General features: G+C 44.2%; 1 protein-coding gene across 11 annotated transcripts in view; it reads left to right on the plus strand.

Moving 5' to 3' along the window:
• Positions 1 to 2,178: 2,178 nt before the first annotated feature.
• The window catches only part of TTC6 (tetratricopeptide repeat domain 6), a 79,284-nt gene continuing 60,898 nt past the window's right edge, over positions 2,179 to 20,564 (plus strand). For 2 of the 11 annotated variants that reach the window (XR_012662279.1, XM_075103402.1), the window contains exons 1-4: positions 2,180 to 4,240; positions 10,315 to 11,896; positions 12,692 to 13,848; positions 20,302 to 20,370. Coding sequence is in view for 7 of the 11 variants with exons in the window: in XM_075103402.1 (XP_074959503.1) it covers positions 13,036 to 13,848; positions 20,302 to 20,370 (882 nt within the window). In the remaining 4 variants the exon portion in view is untranslated. Of the gene's footprint in view, positions 4,241 to 10,314; positions 11,897 to 12,106; positions 12,319 to 12,691; positions 13,849 to 14,968; positions 15,074 to 18,025; positions 18,133 to 20,301; positions 20,371 to 20,564 lie in introns of those variants that run through there. The other 9 variants (XM_075103395.1, XM_075103394.1, XR_012662280.1 and 6 more) reach the window with 9 other exon arrangements.

Consider the following 20,564-nt stretch of genomic DNA (forward strand, 5'->3'; position numbering starts at 1 on the left):
ACAGAGGTGGGAGAGGGTAGGAAAGGGGGGAGGTGGGGGAGGAACCCACCCTTTCAGATGGACAGGACAAATGCTAGGAGGGATCGGTGGAAATGAAATGAGGTAGATAAGGGAAGGGCAGCCCCCTCTGTTTGAAGAGAATGCAAAAGGCCATCCAGCCTTAAACCCCTGAGATTAGGGGCAATATTTACCGAAGTCCAGTAGATGCTCCTTTAACTCGATGGCCGGGACGTGCTCCAAAGTCCCGAGTCCTGCAGTCCGCAGGCTCCCCCCGGCTCCCGCCCCTCACTTCAAAGCCGGTGACCGCACAGATACCTCCGCGGGGTCCCCCGCCCCCGCCGGGGCGCCCCCCCTTCCCAGCGCCCTCGGGGCGGGGGCCGGGACTCGGCGCTCCGGGCTGCGAGCGGGGGAGCTCGGCTCCGCGCCCCCGAAAGCGCCCCGACCCACACCTGGGGCTCAACCCAGCCCTTCAAACGGGGCTGCCGTTCTGTGTAGGTGGTGATGATATCTCTTTCACCCCGCTGAGACATAACACTACAGGCACCCAATAAATGCGGGCAGAGGCTTGAATGCGGACCCACCGATATTAACCTCCACTTCGCAAACATCAGGTGAGCCACTGGAACCATTTTATATCTTTACTGTAGAAATCCTCCAGCCCAAGCCTCCTGTGGTGCCAGGCACCCAGGAGCAGCAATAATAAGTAGCGGGTATCTCATCACCAACTTCTTGCTCACCAACCTGATTTCTTGCAAAGAACGGGGGAGGAGGAATCTACACAGGCTTGTAAAAGGTAAAGAAGGGCAACACCGATTAAACAAATTGTCATTGGACAACGCTTTTTATTATTATGGAGGAAATCTCGCAGCCTTTGAAGATGGACCGAGCATTTTCTGTTTCTGCTCCTGCCCTGTCCGGCTTTTCCAGCTTATGTCAAGACCACAGATTCTTCCTGGGTTTCTCTGCCCTATCCTTTATGAGTTTGTTCCTACCCAGCTGTTAGAACTTTTATCACCTGACAGTAAAAAAAAAAGACAAAACCAAAAAAAAGCCCACGCGCCAAACAAACCCCCCCCCCCCCCCCCCCCCAATAATTTTCCAAGCAATGGGAATTTGACGGGGAAATAAAGTTTCTTAGGGTTTTGAAAAAGGTTTGCGTATCATACCACACAAACTGAAATACACATCTGGGGTTGAATTTCTGCCTGGCATGTTTATCGGCCAGCAGGACCGCAGTTGCTTCCACAGTGATTTGTCCTCGAGTGAGCTGCGAAAACGTCACCCTCACAAACACGATTTTAAAGTTTCTTATACAGAGACCCAGGATTTAAACGATGAGATGTAGCGTCTCTCCGCCTCAACAAATATGTTTTAACTTGTCCTCTAAATGCGTTTTCTGTTATCCCTTTCTTTGTTCTTTCCATCCTCGTCCTTCTTTCTTTAAAGCTGGCAACAGAATTAAGTCAAATCCCTGAAACAAACAAAACTCTGGAATCAGCAGGCGAGAACAGGGGATGAAAATGTGTCTTAAAGGAAATAAAATAGATTATTTTATGGATTAAAACCCTACTTTCTGCAATGGCCAAACTACACCCGTGGAAATTGGAACAAAACCCAGTGGAAAACCTAAGGGATATTAAAATTCCGGTGTTCATGTATGCACCCTCCCTCTTTCCCTAACGGCAGCGGTCTATAAGTCTGGAAATAGAGACCCTTCGGTGGTGGCTTTTTCACTTCAGCACCCGAGGTCCGTGCAGACCCCCCCAGCAGCACGGCGAGGCTGCGAGGGGTGCGGCGGCCCCCGCGGCCCCGCCGGCGGCGCCTCCCCGCCGGGTGGCCTCGGGGCGGTGCTGCCCCGCTTCCCGGAGCCCAGCCCCGCGGGAGCAACACCCTCCGGGACGCGGGGCAGCCCACGCAGGGCTCGCTCCGTACCTGGCAAAAAAAAAAAAAAGAGCAGGCACAGAGGCGACCACGCTCCTCGGATGCTGCTACAAACCGCGGAGGCGTTTCGCCGGGCGGAGCAGACGTGGCGGCCGGCAAAGCCGCGCTCCACGCCGGCCGGCCCCGCGGGACGCCCACGCCGGCCCCGCGGGCCGCCCACGCCGGGGTGCCCGCCGGGCGGGCGGGCCGGGACGGGCGGGGAGGGGACGGGGAGGCCGGGGGTTGTGCAAAGTCGCAGCGCCTCCTGTTGTCCGGCTGCAGGTCGGGCTCAGCTCCTTCCTAGGGTTGCTCCCGGAGGTGAGAGCACAGGCGGATCCCGGCCGTAACCTTAGAGAGCCCTTCGGCTCGCTGTACATATCAGCAAGGCCGAGGCAGAGTCAGCCGCAGCTGGAAATTCCCTTCAGCCCGGGACGCCGTGTTGCAGCCCTGGTGGAGAAAAGCCTTCCCTGTATGAAGAGGAGGGTCCTGACAGCTCAGCTCACGGCCACAGGAAAAAGCGGGTGTTTCAGTAGTTGCCCTTGCCCCGCACGTGAGCCTCTGGGAAGCCCTATGTGGGATGCTCCGAGGGCCCAGCGCGATTTGTCCGTACGCTTTGCAGCAGGCTCAGCGGGAAGGGAAGGGCTCTCCTGGGATGGAGGACGCGTGAGAGCAGCCAGGAGCTCTCCAGGCACACTGAGCTGCTTATGCGTTTTCTAGACTTCAGGAGGGTAGCCCTGGCCCGATTCACACCGAGCCTTTCCCCAGTTCTCGTTAGAGTAGTGCCAGTTTCTGATCAAACTGTACACTGATGGGGTTTTTTTCCTTTTTTTTTTTTTTTTTTTTTTTTTTGGTCCAAGGGGGAGCTGTTTATGCAGCCTGGAGAAAGGCGCAGGCTGGGGTGATCTGATTTTCCCCATCTACACATCTCAGCTCCTGGCTCCACCAGTGCGTGCTGCCAGGGAGGGAAACATAATAACTGACCTAAAAGAGGGAAGTATGTGCGTGCGGTCTGGGGGGGTGTGTGGAGCGGGGGAGGACGTCCACAGGAGCCCGCGGTGCCGGCGCAGGCCGTGAGAGCTGGGCCCTGCAAGGGCCACTCAGCAAGAGGCCGCTTTTTGGGAAGAGCATCGCTGCGGGCTCCCGGCTGTCGGGCCGGGCCGAGGGGCCTCGCCCGTGGGAAGGGCCCTCCGGCCGCGCCGTGGGGAACAGAGCGGGCACCGGCGCGGCGCTGCCCACGCGGGGAGCCGCCACGGCCCGGGAGCCCGTCGACGCCCCTTGCCCAGCACTGCTGGGGAGCGCTGCCCGCAGGTACTGTCCCACGCGTGGGCCGGGCTGCCGTAGCAATCGGCAGGGGTTTTAATTTTAACTGTGGGGCGCTATTTTAGTTCCCCTCAGCGTGAAACCTACTTTTTCCCTGGCAGAGGTAGCGCCCGCCGGCCACCCCTTCGGTTTAACCTACAGGGTCTCGTTTGGTTTTACCCTAACGCCATCGCCTCCTGGCTGGGAATCTCGCGGCAGTGCTTGTGGGACGGACCGGGAAGGAGCTGCGAGGCGGTGTCCGCATCAGGGTGCCTGCCCTCCTCCCCACTCTACAGCCGCCTTTTCTTTCCGCCGGGTCTGCCTCCTGCAGAGGGCCGCTGGTACCCGGCTTTCCAAGCGGGCCCTACACGAGGAGGGGAGCTGCGAAGCGAGTCGCCTCAAACGCAGTGGGACCCCTCAGCCTCTCCTACCCCCTCCCTGTCCGTACCCATCCACGCCTCCCGACGGTGGGAAATCCCTCTTTCCATCTGTTTCCGACCCGGAATCCTCCCCCACCCGAGCGGGCGAACAGTGATCGGGTGGGAATGTGCCGCTGGCCGGAGTCGGGTCCTTTGGACGGGACGGGACGGGGAGCCCGGGCGGTCCCCGGGCACTCCGGGAGCGGGTGTCGGTGGCCGCCGGGAGCGCCCCTCGCTCCGGAGGGAGCCCATCGAGGCTGCGGCGAAGTCGGGGGGCTTGGGTCCCTCCCTCCCACAGGCAGAGCCGCCCTGGTTCTGCGCTCCTGCCGCTGGGCCCTCGATGAGGACAGCCGGCGGGGGTCCCTCCGGCTGCCCGGAGCACCCCCCGGCGGGGCGGTGGCTCCTGAGTCCCCGTCCCCGGAGCTGGCGAGCCGGTGCGATGCGGCAAGGTGGCGTTTATGCTCCTCTGGCGCGGGGTCAGCGCCTGGGCAGGGGAAGGCGCTGCATGGGGCCAACACTTGCGTTGGAGCCTTTTCTGCGTGAACTTTTCCTACCCACGACGATCACAGCAAAGGGGACCCCCTTCCCCCGAGCAACCCGAGGTAGGAAGGGGGGCACCCCTTTTCCTTCTGCACCTTCTCCTCCCCGGCATCCCTGGTCTGGGTTCTCCTGGGCGGACTAGACGTGCCCTCCCGCTGCCCTGTCCCCGGCAGGGAGGGCCGGGGAGGCACCCCTCACCCGCCGGACCCTGCCCCCCGCCGCCTGCTGCCCGGCCGCGGGGTCTCCGCCCTTTCATCAGTCCCTGCGGGCCCCGGCGGGCCGGGACCCCGGGCAGGTGCCGCCCTGATGCCGGCCGCAGCGCAGCGGCGGGTCGCCCCGCCGGTAGTCCAGTCCTGCCGCGGCCCCGGGCACCGGGAGCGCTCCCGCGGGAGCCGGGGCACCGGGCGCGCTGCCGGGCTCTCACGGGCCACACTTGGGGTCCGCCCGACACGGGCGCTGTGCGAGGCCCCGGAGGCATTGTGTAGCTCCTTGCAGTAGTGACTTTCCGTTGTTGGCTTTATTTTATTTTATTTTATTTTATTTTATTTTATTTTATTTTATTTTATTTTATTTTATTTTATTTTATTTTATTTTATTTTATTTTATTTTATTTTACTTTACTTTTTCCTAAATGTCATTGCAATTCATTGCATTTCCCTTTCCTAGGCATCATTCAGCATGTAGTGACTTGAGCGACACTCCTGACATAAAAAATAATACCTCCTCCTCCGAAAACACTCATGTATCAGATCGATTAAAGGAGAAAGAAGCACAAATACCAAAACAAAAAATTACAAATAAGTTAATATCCAATGGGTAAAAAAATGAGAGTAAAGAATCCTCTGTTTTCTTGTTTACTTTTTCTTTACTGTAACAAAATAGTTCTAACTAGGTAAATCACAACCCGTTTCATACAATCACTTTATTTTTGCTAGTAGGGCTGGCTGTGTGTATGCTGTTTGCAGAACTCCAGTTGGCAGGATGCCCACACTGCAGTGCGTGATTGGCCAAGTGTGTTCTACTTACTTTAAGTAAAGATAAATGCACTTGGTATTTCTCATTTGACTCAAGAGCAGCCATGTAGGTATTTATTTCAATTATTGGGTGCTTTATTTATGTTACTATATACTGAAATGCAAATGGAAACGCTTCCCTTGATTATTTCAATCATTGTGCCAATTCTTATGCAATTACTCAATATATTTTTGAAAGTTTTATGTGGTTTGTTTTGTTTTAAAGTGACTGCAGTAATGTGGTGTGGAAGAAACAGTATCAGAGGAGATGGGAACTCGATTATGCAATGAGATAAACACATATAACCCAATGGCACCCAATTGGCAAAAATGGTATTTCAGGACAAATACAGATTTTTTGCAATACAGGTATAAGGAAGAAGGAAAGCAATCTGAGACCATGAGTGCAGTTTATCTATATGCACCAGTATAAGAAACAAAGCTTGGTAGGAGAGACACTTTTGCATGAATCCTAGAATAATTTCTTTGTTAAAGTTGCCCTGCCCTGCCCCGCCTCCCCTCCCCCCCCCAGTTCTGCTGGTTGAACAAAAGGTATTTCCACTCTCCACTAGTCTTGCTTCTCCAAAACCTGTGGTGAGTTCTCTGTGAGAACATCTGTTTTACTGATGTAAACCAAATATTGCTGTATTGGACAAGAGATGCAAAGCTGATCATCTGCTTGTAATATTCATGCCAATACAATACCCCAGTTCTTCTGCAAACTGACCTTCTATGCAGAGCTGGACTTGGTTTGGTAACTTGGATTTTAAGTGATGGAGAGTGAGGGAATAATACTTTTCTTTCACTGTATAGCACCATATTTTCAAATTGTTTGCTCTGTTCTCCTTTACCTGCAAAGAATTACTCATTTCCCTACCTCTGCCTCCGTGGCAGTTTTATGGAAAAACATTGGGAGAGCGCAGTATCCATCATAAATGGCTTTCTTGGCTGGCTTCAGCTCTGAAGAATCAAATGTACAAAATCAAGGCTGGCTTATTTAAACTCCTCCCCAGGGAGCAGTTCCACAGCTTCACCCAGATTGCAGTTCCTAGAACATAAATTAATTCAGGCTGAATTAACTGCACATTTTCTTGAGCTGTATTAATATGGACACCCAGAAACTGTGGGTTGTATGACAGCATGATCACACATCTAAAGAAACATTTTGTCCATTCTCTCCATCAGGGGACATACACTAACATGTATAGCAAAAATGATGCTTGCCCTGGAAAAGGATGCCCAGAGGCCCTATGTAACATGTCCTGTAGTTTTACACTGAAATGTGAGAATGTGAATATCAACTGGTAACACCCTAAAATCATAAGCAAGAGCCATAAAATAGGATAGTCAACTAGTGTCTATGGGAAAGTAGAGGAAGGTCTGGATTCGGTAACATTTTAGGACTCCTCAGGGGCAGCAGCTGTTCAGTATTTTGGAGAATGGTCAGTCCGCCCAGCAGTTGGCCTAAGCTTCTGTTGCTGCTTCAAGCATTTCAAGGGTGAATCTCCCTGCTGAGCAGATTTAAGGGAATGACATCAGGAAGGTCACTTAGCTCACGATGTACCTTCCCTTCCGTTGTCACATTTGCTCAGTTCTCTGTTATACGGCTGGTGAGACGAGAAAGAATCAGATTTAATTCATTCCCCCTCCACCCCTCCCAGCCAACAAGGCAGCTGCCAAAGTATTTCTGCAGAGCATGTCATTTCAGGTTTACTCCTTTTTAGGTAGTGACTTAAGGTGGGATGATTGGGAGGGAATCCAACACCTGACCTTTCCTTCAGTTCCTCCAAAAGAGAGAGATCCTCTCTTCCATCTCAACAATTTCATAGCTGGATCAGGTGGCTCTCCTATTACCCATTGGACAAAAAATCCTTTTCCCCTTTTCAGGATCAGTATCAAGGATCACCATCCATCCTGTGCCAGAAATCCTTTAAATCTTTTTTAACTTTACCCTTAGAGGTAGCTGGAACTTCAGTCTCCACAGGCACCTCTCCTCACCCTTTGCAGGGCCTTTCCTTTTGTTGAAGAACCTGATCAGAAGTGAAGATTTTTCTTGTGATTAAATGGGATTTCTATGTCCCCCAACACTGAGTCTTCAGCTGTGAAACCTATGAGATCTACAAACACACACATATATATCTACATCTATATATCCACAGCCAAGCTGTTGTCCTAAGAGAACAGAAGAGTTGGACTGGAATAGCCGGCTGGAAAAGCTGCTGTATTAACTGAAAGACAATGGAGAGTAGAGATAACATGATCGAATTTCAAAACTAAAGCAAGTAAAGGGCTGAGCCTAGCAAAGACTTTGGCAGGTGTTTAGCTGTAATTTCTCCATTTATTGCTTACAGCCAGGAGTGTCTCTGACCTTGTGCCTATAATAAAGGCTGTGTGTGATGGACTTCCAGAAGTAACTAATGTAATTTCTCTTGGGCTATATAATAAAATGGCACATACCTGGAAATATTACAGTCATGTCATACTAAAAAATAAATCTGGGATTCATGGTCACTCAAAATGACCAAATGATTTTCTTATAGTAATGATTTTCTCATTATAAATACGGTTTTAAATAAAAGAGTTCCATCTTGTTTCCAACTTTTTATTGATTTTTATTTTGAATTATAAAGGAAAGGCCATTATTTAAATAATGTGTTTCAATTGGGAGAGAAAAAAAAAAGCAAAGCCTGAAATCATAGGAGGAAGAAAAATTTTAACTATTTCTGCTGGTATAGTACTGGCAAATACAGATATCTCACAATCATAATGGAGATTAGTAGAGCTGGGTGTGCATATTTGTTATGGATCAAAGATGGGATATAGTGATTAGAAGAATGACAATGCTTTCAACACTCACAAAGGGATTGAATGTGTGATTTATAATACTAATTCCACAAAACCTTTCTATGGCTGCTTATTGCACAAAGGATTCAATATGGATTGATCACTGGGAAAAAAAAAAGTATTTCCTTCATCTCGGCTGGATCAAACCCTTGCAACTAACCAAAAAGCTTTTCAATATTGACACTCTCTGATTTAAGAGATTATTCCCCCCCACCCCCGACCTGTTTATTCCACTCTTCTGCTACAGATTACCATCCCCACAGTGTAACTGTCAGAGAAGTTTATGTGCTACATTCCCAGTGGCCATATTTCACAGTTCAGTATTTTAGCTTATAATTAGTTGATTTTCTCTGAGTATTTATGGCCATTTTATATATATATATATATGTATGTGGCAGAAATATTAAAATAAAGATGTTGATGCAAAGAGCAAACAGTAACCTGCAGCCTGAGGATACCAACCTTTGATTTTCTATTTACTAGCAGTCAGAGGCACAGACTCAGTTATGAATCTGCCAATGGTTCTACTAGGGGACTTTGGAAAGTCATTCTATCCCCTGGTCTCTAAAATGGGATAATGCTACTCGGGCATCATGGTGAAACTGTATTTGTAAATATGCTGTTATCCTGGCTAGAACTATTGCACTGTGAATAGTTTTGAGCAAGTGTACTGCCATTTTGAGGCAGACTAGACTAGTGCTTTGGCTGTAGCACACTGAAAGGGAGAGAGCAGCACCCCCCAGCAGGGCTGGGCAGCCTTTGGAATATTTAATGTGAAAAGTTTCACAGTCAGCTGGAAAAGGGTACCAAGACAAGGCTTAGCATCTAGTGACAAACTAGATGCAAGGCACAGAACTAGCCAAGTAGTTACGATTTTAGTGTCCTTTTTCCTTTCAGTAATGGCTCTTCAGCTTTCCAAGGACTCTTTCTGGCATTTGCTGGAGAGCCCATACCAGGCTGTACATGTTTCATATGCACCACGCTGGCCTGATTCCTGATTGCCTAGGTGAAGGTGACTAATGGAGAGCTCCATGAACTCCTCCTGACTGTGCTCCAGTTTCTCCCAAAGCCTGTGGGGCACTATGTGCATCTCAGCCTCATTTCAGCATGAATTTGGTCATGGCAACAATGTGCACTGGGGTGGCAGCTCCTATGTGGCATGGACTCAGCCAATTCAGGAGAAAAGAAACTGCATTTTTTACTTTCTCCAACCACGTGAACAATTTTTTAATGATCGCTTTTCTTTCTAAAAAGAAAAAAAACCTTCCTTGTAACATTAATAGACTAGTAACTTAGATGATACAATTTATGTGATATTAGAAAGCTTAGTGATCTGGTGAGGCCTAATTAAGAAAAATAATAATGTGTACCCAGGCACTGAACTCGTGCAAAGTTTTCCAAATCTAGATCCATTTGCTAAGTATAAGGATTCGTCTACTGATTAAATTTTGGACTTTGCAAGCTGCAGAGATAGGGCTTAACCTGTTCAACTAAATACTTAATGTTAATAAAAAACCACCTTCAGGTTTCAAACACCACTGTGATTATTAAGAGAGGGGCACATGCTAATAATACCTGGGGAAAGGGGAAAAAGATTTCAGTGTTTTCCTGTGTATAAGAGTCAAGAATCTCTGCAGCTGTCACCTCTGGAGCTCAAGCTGAGGATCTAGAGGGTATATTGGGAACACTTACTCCTGGAACAGCTGCTGAGCAATGTGTGTGGCTTGGTAGGGGAAAAATGTAGCACTTGGGATTTAACTTGACATTAGCTTCCCTTGGGTGATTACTCCCTTTGCTTACAAGACCTAGAGTCTAAATGCTGTAAAAAGGGAAAAAATTATGAACCAAGGCTGGAACCTTTTTTGCAACTTAACTACATTCTCCAGGAGCCAGCCCCTGGTCTGCTGTGAGCAGGACTGACAGACAACAGATACAGTAAGGTAACACAGCATACTCATTTTCTGTGTTACCACAACTACTAACCTAAAGAGGAAACCCATGTCTAAGGATTTTTCCTTCTTCCTAAGAGTTTTTTGATGCAAATACTTCTTGCCATTCAGTGGCTTCTTACTGGAACTTCCTGATGCAAATACCTCTTCCACATCCCACTGTGACTCCTGCAGAGAGGAACTGTTCTAGGTAAAAGAAATTCTTGAGGCTTTACTTCCTGTTTAACTAGTTTGAAATGGATCTGTTCTCTAAGCTTACAACTGCATTAAACTGCTAATAGGATTCATCTTCAATGAGGCAATTGAACACTTCATTCCTGTTCTGAACAGGTCTAATGGCCTGGATGGCTAACGGGGATCCTTCGACACAGATCAACTACTTCACATTCCACCTTCTGCTCCTCCAACTACTCTGGGATTCCTGCTAGAGAGAGGGAGAAGCAAATTAGACACCAAATAGGTAGGTTTCCTAGGACATATTACAGGGCTTTAATCAGTTATCTTGCTATCAGAAGAAGAAAACCTGCTATTAATTGGGGCATAATGTGAACAGATAATGAGTTTTTAATCTTCAATAGTTTTTAGTTTTATTAGCAAGGTAAAAGTGGGCCATCTAGCCTGGTGTAAGAAGCATTGTTTTCAAGAAGTACACTGGCTACACCCTTGAACTCCAGGAATACAATTAGGTAGGAAAGAAAAAGCTACAAAGCTGTAGCTGAAAGCTACAAAGAAAGGAGAGGACAATAGAAGCCTGTTAGATTAGTGGATCTTTTCAATTTGTTGAGTGACATATTTGAATCCAATAGACGTATTTGAATCCAGTTAGTCCCTACAGTTCCTTGTTATCACTCACTGGTGTTTGGGGACCCAACCTGAAGAAAAAAAAAGACTTTATTTTTACCCACCATAAGAGACATAAGTGGATTACAAACATACCCTTGTGAACTGTTGCAGCCCAGAGATTCATGGAAATTCCAGTGCTTTGAGTTCAGCTTATATGCGTGAAACCCTTCCCCCGCCCCCGACTGCTACAAGCTGCTTTACTTTGCCTGTGTTGTAAACAACTGGCCTTCCTGGGAACCTGGTCAATGTGACCTTGTAGAATTGTGCCATAGTTATAACCATCTTGATAGATTCGCTTTGGCTTTTCACATTATTTTTAAATTTATATGCTAATTTTTTAAAATTTTGTTTCCTGAAGTTTGATGATTTTTGGCACATGTTATCATCCCTACATCTGTTAGACACTGAAATGGTCATACATTTAATTGGTCCACTTTGTTAAAATTTAGCTTGCACCAGACAGCTGTCAAATATATTTGATACTTCTGTTCTCTGAAGGCCAGGCTGGTAAAAGTATAAGACACGGAGTCAGGATTCCTCCCAGAGAACTGGTTTCAGACATTTTGCTCATGTCAGTACTGCAAAGCCAGTCGGTTTATGGAGCCTGAGGTAGAGTCTACCCTGGTGTGGGCAAACCCTAGTGTTGTAAATTATGTCCCGATGACAGAAACTTTACAGATGATGATAAACAAGTCAAACGCAGCTGAGCTGGCCTTTCATCTCCAAGGTGACCCTTTGACAATTAGCAAAATTAGTTTGACAGGAAAAATGCATAGCGTTTAGGAAGCAGCCGCATTGCACAGCACACAAATCCCCAGCGATGCTAGCTGTATGTTTGGTTTTCAGGGCAAAATGTTAACTTTAACTGAGAGCGGAACCAGGTTTGCCACGTACAGAATAGAAACGAGGCTGTACTGTACTGGTACCAGCCACCTTGGCCACACCACAGCCTTTAGAAACGCGTGGTTCAGCTTGAACGCTTCGACACCGTCTCCGGAAGACGCCAACACTTGCAGACCTTCAAACACGAGCTCACTCAAGGGAGTAAATTCCCACCGCAGCCCCACAGGTAAGAGACTCCACGTCCCCGCCTCCCACGGGCAGGGAGAGCGGGGAGACCCCGCCTGCGCCCTCCCCGCCGCCAGGGGGCGCTCGCTCGGGGCGGCAGCGGGCGCTGCCCGCTCTCTCCCCCAGCGGGAGCCTCGTTGCCTGGTTACGGAGCGCGTCCTTCCCCTGCCCGCCGGTTCCAGCGGCGGCTCCGCCTGGCGCTGCGGCGTCGGCTCCTCGTCCCCTAGGCCGCCAGCGCCGGGCGGGGGCAGACTAGCAGCCCTCCTGCGCGGGGCCTGCGGCGGCGTCGCCGCCCTGTGCCGTGCCGTGCCGTGCCGTGCCGTGCCGTGCCGTGCCGTGCCGTGCCGTGCCGTGCCGTGCCGTGCCGTGCCGTGCCGTGCCTCGCCTGCCGGCGGCGGGCGCCGGGGGCCGTCGGGCTGTGAGGTACTTCTCTGAGGGGAGGGAGGCCCTGTGCCCGCTCGAGACGGAGAAGCGGGGCTTGGAGGGGTCACTGTTTTTTGTAGGTGGAAAGCTTTTTGGGGTTACTTTGAGAAAGCGTTGAGCTTTAGCCTTTCCCGTTTTTTCTTCTCTCTTGGGAGTTTCTGTACAACTCCCAGTTTATGCTCCCAAAGATAGAAATGGTTCAGTCGTTTCTTCAGCTAAAATGTTAATAGTCGTTGCTGGTGCTTAATTATACACGTTCAGAAGAGTCTTGTTAAAATCAATGGGGCCGTTAGCAAAATGACATTGTGTCTGCAAGATTGCATTCCGGGTTGGTATATAAAATATGAAACTTCATTTCTGTTTGAATTTAGAGGCTGCATACAGTAGGAGAAAATTCCTGAAAAACACAAGCACTTTGGACTCAGTTATGTGGAAGAGCTGAATATGATTAAGGAACGTGAGACCATGTGCAGGGAATCTCAGTGGGATAGTCTGAAGATCAAACAAGGAATAGTTACTGCTCCTAGAAACGTGAGCATTTAGCTCTTACTGGAAGTTTTAACACCAGATCAATCGCATCACTTAAGGACATTATCCTCTCCAGAGGTCAAAGAGTCCACATAAGCCTGTCATGAATATAAATAAAAATATTTCTAATGAATTCAATAGGTGTTCTGATGTTCACAGAAAATAAGGATATATTCTGAAGTAAGAGTCATGAAGAAACAAACTCCTCATCTCAGGGTGATGATTCAAAGAAATAAATCTGTGGAAGAAGACAGTACTGGCAAAAATCAGAGAAGTTGCTCTGAAAAAGTTAACAGAGAAAGTGCCATTTGTAGTCGTGACAGTACAGGTGTAAAACTGCCAGTCATAGCATCATTTGCAGGTACCACTAAAAGAATTGTAATGGTCAAGCACCCAGCACCACCTCAGAAGCCAAGTTACTGCAGGTCTAATTTTCATGTTAAGAGCTCCTCTATCTCATTAGAAAAGACAAAAGCTTTTAGTAAAGTAAAGGATAGAGTGCATATGCTACAGATAGATCCCCAGAATTTAAAAAGAGATAAAACTGAAGAAATAGATACTGTGATTAAAGATAGTGATGAATTTAACTCTACAAGTTCTGATACAAGTAAAAACATTTCAAGAAAGGGAAAAATAACCTGGGAAAGCTGTAAGAAGAGAAGCAGAGCAATTTCAAAAGCAAAGCAACAAGATTTAGATGTTGAATCGGGAAGAGTGCTGAGAAAAGGAAGCAAGCAGCCAAGTGTGAGGTCTGCTCGAGAACAGTTGGAAGAGACAAGGGATGTGACTAGACCAGACACTTCAAAAATATACGAGAAGAACTTCCAGCAGAGCAAACCTGAAGAGCCTACTTCCACACCAGTGCTGCCTGTGAAAGTGGTTGCAAGGTCTATTGATGAAATAATTGCTTCCCTGCAGTCTACTTCTCCATCTCCCTCTGACCAGATGATCAAAGAACTCCTGGAGAGTGTTCTTGGCCAGAACTGCAACATAAAAATGGAAGTAGGTGAACCAGAACAAGAGCAATATTTTTCTCTTGGGTAAATATTACTTTTATAAGAGTTGTATATTTTTTTTCCAGCTCATACAATGTGTTACAACACAGAAGCCAGACAAAACAAATGGATAAAGACACTAATGTATCATAGAATATTCTTCACTGTTTCTTCTGCCAGTTTTTTTGGTGTCCCTTAAAAATGAAAATGAGCCAATATCAAAATATATTCAGGCATAAGCTGTTTTGGGGTGTTATTTTTACTATACTGCTTATAGTTTAATACATCTTTTTCTTTACTCTCCATTCCCTTTTTTAAGATGACATATTCCAGTCTGAGAGATGAAAAAGTACATTAAATGGATTTGGGATATTGTTGGAAGTGTTGCTTCTTTCAGTAATTGTTTAGCTTGTGAAGTCTTGATAGAGCAGATTCTTTACTATCACAGGTAGATTGTATAAGCAGCTGTAACAGTGTCTCTTCAATTAATTACAGCAGCTGATACCAGTAATACTAGTCATCAGGTAGATGCTGCAGAAAACTTTACTATATTTTCACCAGAGAGTTGCCGATTCATTTGTTAACTAGGCTAGTAACTTATTGTCACATGGCTCTTTGTTCTCCCTTACCCAGACTGATGGTTTTGCTCTAGTTCCAAGAGGGCCGAAACTTAGTCATAAAAATCACTATCCCACTTTGTATTCGTGCTAGGGCTTGTTAGGGATGCTATGGAATGAGTAGACCCATGGAGGGTGAACTGCTTCTTTTGAGCAGCAAGGAAGTATGGAAGACTGATAAAAAGCACATGAACCTGTGTTTTAGGAGACGATAAAGAACATCATTTGCCACAACTATCAAAATGCTACCTTTTACAATAGTGGAATATCTTTCACAGAATGTAAGTGTAGTACCTTATGTTCCCTTAATGTGAGATTGACTCTCTTTTGATTAAACATAAAAGATAGGAGCAAAAAGAATTCTGAACGGAGTTAATTTCAATGTGTAAGTCCATGAGCAGCAGTAGTCTGAAACTGCATTTCCAATAGATTTATGTCCTCTAATTTGTTTTTCTTCTGTTCTGTTCTTGTGAGAGCTGTTTGTGTGGTTGAGGCACTCATAGTGTCTCCCGCTCTGTATTTTCTGGTGTATTTCAATTGAGGTTGGAATTGGAGACTTTCCTCGGTGTGGCAGCATTGAGATGATCCCTGTTCATTGCTTCACTTGTGTTTTAGGCAAGTAATAATTTGGGACCGTTTTCTTTGGTTGAAATTTGCCAGCTGGACACAAAAATACTTCAGAGCAGATGAGTAGAAGGCTAAAGAAGATCCTGGATCTGGAAAACCTTTTCTTGTTCAACTTACCCAAAATAATTATTAGTGATTAGTAGCATATGCTGTGTTGTGTGTTCTTCTTACTCTTTTATAAATATGGCTTACATTCTCGGTAAGATTTTAAAAATTTGGCCTCTAGTAAGTCCTAATGTTCTTAATTTGAAGTGAACTGATTTTTTCGTTGTAGTGGGAGCCACTGGGCTATGAGCTTTGAAAATCTGACCTCTGGAGTACTGTGATGTTTAATTCTAAAACTTACATCAATCAGGTTCAAAGTAAAATGAAAATTTGAACTTGGTGATGACTTTCTGGTCCAGTTGTTTGTTGTTTAATGTTTTTTTAGGTATGGACATATGGACATTAGTGAGGATGAATGACACCCTTGCTGATTACATTTTTTTTTAATCAAAGGCATTTGCAGCAGGTGTCTTTTGAACTTAACTGACCTTATAAATAGGATGAAGACTCTAGCAATTCTTTATTATTATTATGCATAGTTTATTTACATTACACTGAGCTTCAAGGCTTGCCTTCTCTAACGAATTAAGAAATGTATTCTTTTCAATGAAGCAGAAATACCTGGGAAAAGAACAGAGCTACTAAAATGAAAACAAGCTCTCAGAGTTAAATGTGTTTTTAATTTCTTAACATAAAGAGAACAGATTTTTAAAAATTTATTCTTGATCTTGCATTAATGACTGGTTAGCATTGATAGCTTATGATATTGCTGTGCGGGCTGAGCGCTGTTTTCCCCCCAGTCTCGAAAAAAGCATTATCTGGGGAATGAAATGCCATCTTGGTGGGACATACTACTTAGCCCTGTTTCCTTTGAGGGAAATCAGTTATGAATAACGATTCCTACCACATTTTCTTTTAAAAAGTAGAATTTTTATTATAAGAATAATATAATTTCCAATGCCTGGAGTAATTTTATTGCCTTGAGGCTTGTTGCTACCACTGAGGTATATTGAGTTATTAAGTTATATGGTGGATTTAGTATCCATAGGAGGGTGTTTATATTCATTTCAGAAATGCATTTTATTGGTATTCAGCTTGATGTTCAGCTTGCTTGGTGATGAACCTGCAGCTCATCGTTTTTAGTTAGTTTTCAGCGGACCAGTTTTTTGGTACCTCAGATGAGCTTGTGAGGCTGGTTACTAAATGAACGACATTTTTATTCTTGAAAAATAGTGTCAAATTTGAATGCTTCTGTTAAACAAGTACTATACAGCAGACTGTACTAGGAGGAAGCTGATGTAAAATATACTTTAGTTTTAAAACTAAACATCTCTAGCTCTTGTCAACTAATCTCAATAGTGAGGCCTTGAGAAGATTTCCTCTGTAATGCATTAATAGTCTCTCAAAAGTGCCTTGATGGCGACTAATTATTGTTAAAATTCAAGAAAAGATAGACTTGTATTTGCTTTATATCTATGTGAGTACAAACAACTATTTGCTCATATTTGCTTTATATGTTCGTTATATTTCAGCTGACACGAAAATTATGTGACAGTTCATATATTGCTCTCTGATAAAACAGTGTTTTTAAAAGGCTTATTGAAAGTATATTTTTTTCCTTTAGGTGCTATAAGGTGTATTCTAAGTGTCATAGGAATGGACGAGAGACTTCAATTTATTTCATTTAGTTCTCTTAAAGTGGGAAAGCCCTAGCTCTTCCTATTGGTTTTCATAGAATGATAGAATGGTTTGGGTTGGAAGGGACCTTTAGAGGCCGTCTAGTCCAACCCCCCCTGCAATGAGCAGGGAGATCTTCAACTAGATCAGGTTGCTCAGAGCCCCGTCCAACTGACCTTGAATGTTTCTAGGGACGGGGCATCTACCACGTCCTTGAGCAACGTGGGCCAGTGTTTCGCCACCCTCATAGTAAAAAATTTTTTCCTTCTATCCAGTCTGAATCTACCCTCCTTTAGTTTAAAACCATTACCCCTTGTCCTGTCACAGCAGGCCTTGCTAAAGAGGTTGCCCCCTTCTTTTGTCTAGTCCCCCTTTAAGTGCTGAAAGGCTGCAGTAAGGTCTTCCAGCAGCCTTCTCGAGGTTTTCTTGTTTTCTGCTTACAGGTGGCTTATGGAATGTTCTTCTCATGGTCTTTGCATCTGTTAAAATGAAGGCCATGATGCTTTTTGAGTTTTCCATTACATTATTAATTCAGGAAGCACACATTATTGTCTGTGCCTCAGTAAGGTTTATCGTGGCAAAGGCTATGGCACTTCCTGCCACTTGCTGAAGGGAACCACTCAGTCTTCAGCGGTGGACACCACCACTCCTGGATATGGGATTTTTTTTCTTCCTGGAACAGTTACCTCATTAATTTAGATTTTTTTTTTTTAAAAGAGGTGTTTTATTTTCATAATGTTTCAAGAAACTGCTTAGAAAGAGTGTTGAGGAGGTAGTTTACTTGTGTGGACTTCTGAAATCTGTCTATTTCTTCAAATTTACCGGTGCAAGTAACTGATTAAAAACAATCCAGTTGTCCAGTTTGTTTTACCTGCAGTCACTTTCCAGTTCTTTATGATCAATAGGCCCACATAATTTAAGATTCTCTTAAAAATGCTGCAGGATTTATAGGGCAAGGACTGAAGTCTAACAAAATGGGAGACTAATCCTCATTAGGTCAGTAAGCTGCTGTTATAATATGAGAACATATTGTTTTTAGTCAGATAGATTGTAATCTCCCAGAGTTTCAAGCTTTGTCAAAGGGGTAGAGGGTGATTGGCTATGTTTGTGTATAAATAATTTGTATAAATTCACCGTGTTAAAAGAACTTTTTAAAATATTTGCATGTTCACACTTCTAGATTGATTTTTTTCTCATTTATCAGGGTCTTTTCTGCACTGGTGATAGAGACTTGTCAAAACAGAGGGGAAAAGAATTTTTTTTAAATAACATGTAACTATCAAATGAGGAATCAAAGAAATACCAGATGAAAATATTTAAGTCAGGTAAATTTAGAAGTAATTTAAAAAAACAAAATCCCAACCAATGAAACCATCTTAATTTCCTGTATGTCAGGACCCACAATGAGTCTCTTCAGCTACAAAAGGTACCACGGATGTACTAAAATGACTGAAAATGTTAAAATGCTTTCTAATGAGTTATTAAGGTACTTGAATACCTAAATAGTTTTCTATACCTGCAGGAGGAAGTGTATGGCTAATAAAGCTGTTTTATAAAGTCACAGTAGAAGTTTCCATCACAAGGTTAAAATATCAGTGCAGGAAACAGTTTCCTCAAGAATGGGCAATACACTAAAGAACAGATTCGTTGCCACAGTTCTCAACACTTTCGTTTCCCAAAGTTAGATCACACCTCCTTGGCCTTGTTTTTATTAATGCAAGCACACAGCCCATAGTACATTTGTAGACAGTCCACAAAATTTTATTAAAATAACACAGTAGCATTGTACCTGTGATTCCTCCTGTGGGGAGTGGACAAAAGAGAAAACACTGTATCCAACAAAGGAAAGCAATCGCATAACGTGTACAAGTGTCTAAAATGAAATTTAGATAATACTTGCTCATACAATTCTGTTGGTTTTGACAGAACAGGAAAATTAATAAGTAAAATTGTAATTTACATATTATGTGATAGTTTAGAAATGTAAGTTGATCTAGCCTGGTTGAACAAAACGCTTTGTGAAAATTTCTTCTTGATTCCATGAACTGGATAATAAATTGCATGGGGAAAGAATTACAGTTGGCTAAGATGGACTGTAATAATTAATAGTGCATGGTAATCACCATGTTTGAAAATATGACATGTTGCAAATAAGAGGAAGGTTTTTTGGTATAGCTTGAGAAGATAATGCTGAATCTGTTCCTTTTAGTCTGAGTTACTACATTCCTCTATTCTAGTTCCTTGCTCTCATCATGATGAAAAAATGTGATATGAATTGTATTTTTCTTAAGCTGGCTTGTCTGTCAAAGGTAGATAAGTTGCTACGGCTTTTGTTAAAAGCAAAACACCAAAGTGTACAATCTTCTGCAAAGCCATAGCTTTTTGTTGCTTTGTAGTTTACATTTTTGGGGTAGTGTATGCATCTATTATTTTGTGTTGACCTGGAGACTCCTCCTTTTTCCCTTTTAATTTTCTAATATGCAAAGAAGAAAATGTTACAGCTAATATGTTTCTTATGTGTTATTAAAGTTAAATGCAAAAAATCCTAGGCATTAAAACCATGAATATTTTTAGATTCCTAGGTGGACAATACACTCAATGGAATAAAAATTCTACTGTGTGGAAGATTCTTACATTAAAAGAGCAAATGGACATTTGCAGTGCCAGCGGAGGATTTTTTTTCATGACGTGACAGACTGTTTCTAACACACATTCAACTGATAGCTTTAATGCATTCTTACATCAACTTGTGGCTCTGAAATATTTTCCCCAGAAATATTTAACATTTCTGTAGCACTTTTGAAGATCTGTATTCTAAAATGAAACGTAGTTTAGATGTGATACTTCTGTTTGTTACTGTTATCTTTAAAACTTGGTTCCTCAAGCCAGTATATGGCACAAAGGGTAAAGTACATGTGTGCTGAGTTACGTACATGTATGTGAACCCTGTGCTTAGAAAGCACACTGTCCTTAAAACTACCATCTGTTTTGAGAGTTGTTGCTGTGTTTTATTTCTGTTTTTTTTTTGTTCGTTCCCCCCCCCGCCCCCGATATACTATAACCAAAAGGGGACCTGTTAAACAGTTCCTTTGACGAGAAAGAGTAGTATGACTGGGAACTAAGAACAACTTCAAATCTTGTAGTAGCTTTTCTGCTAGTGGACCAATTGTAATTTTCTCCTGTGGAGGAAATAAATAACCAAAAATTGCACTCAGCTTTTAAACTTCTGTGCTATAAGCATTTCCATGGAGAAGTTTTCCTGTAGTAAAAAGTTAAGCATGTATATAAATGTTTGCAGAAGATGAGTCTATGATCATTTGTCTCTGAAAATACTTGTTGCTTTCAAACTAATTTGTGTAATGAGGATGCAAACTTTAATTTATGCATATATATTGTTCTGATATTGTTTTGTTCTGTAAGGTAGTATGAATAATATAGGGGTTTTTTTTAGCATAGCTTTTGACATTAGTTTTCTTCTCTTGCTTATATAACAGGCACCAATTGAACATGAGGAAATAAAAACTGGATCTCAAGTCCTGCCAAGTTTTCACCAAGCAAGCCTGGTAACATTCTGCATTATCTAGGAATGTTAAAATATAATAAGTTAATAGTGTTTTTATTTGCTTGCAGAGTTGTTAAGATAGGTAGTTCATATTTTAAACTGATAAAACTAGGAAGGAAATGAAATAGTCCTTGAAAACATTTTGGTACTTCATAAATCACAAGTATACCTTTATTTTCCTCTCTTTCCCTTTTG

Source organism: Phalacrocorax aristotelis, chromosome 9 (genome assembly GCF_949628215.1).
Source record: "Phalacrocorax aristotelis chromosome 9, bGulAri2.1, whole genome shotgun sequence".
Lineage (NCBI taxonomy): Eukaryota > Metazoa > Chordata > Aves > Suliformes > Phalacrocoracidae > Phalacrocorax > Phalacrocorax aristotelis.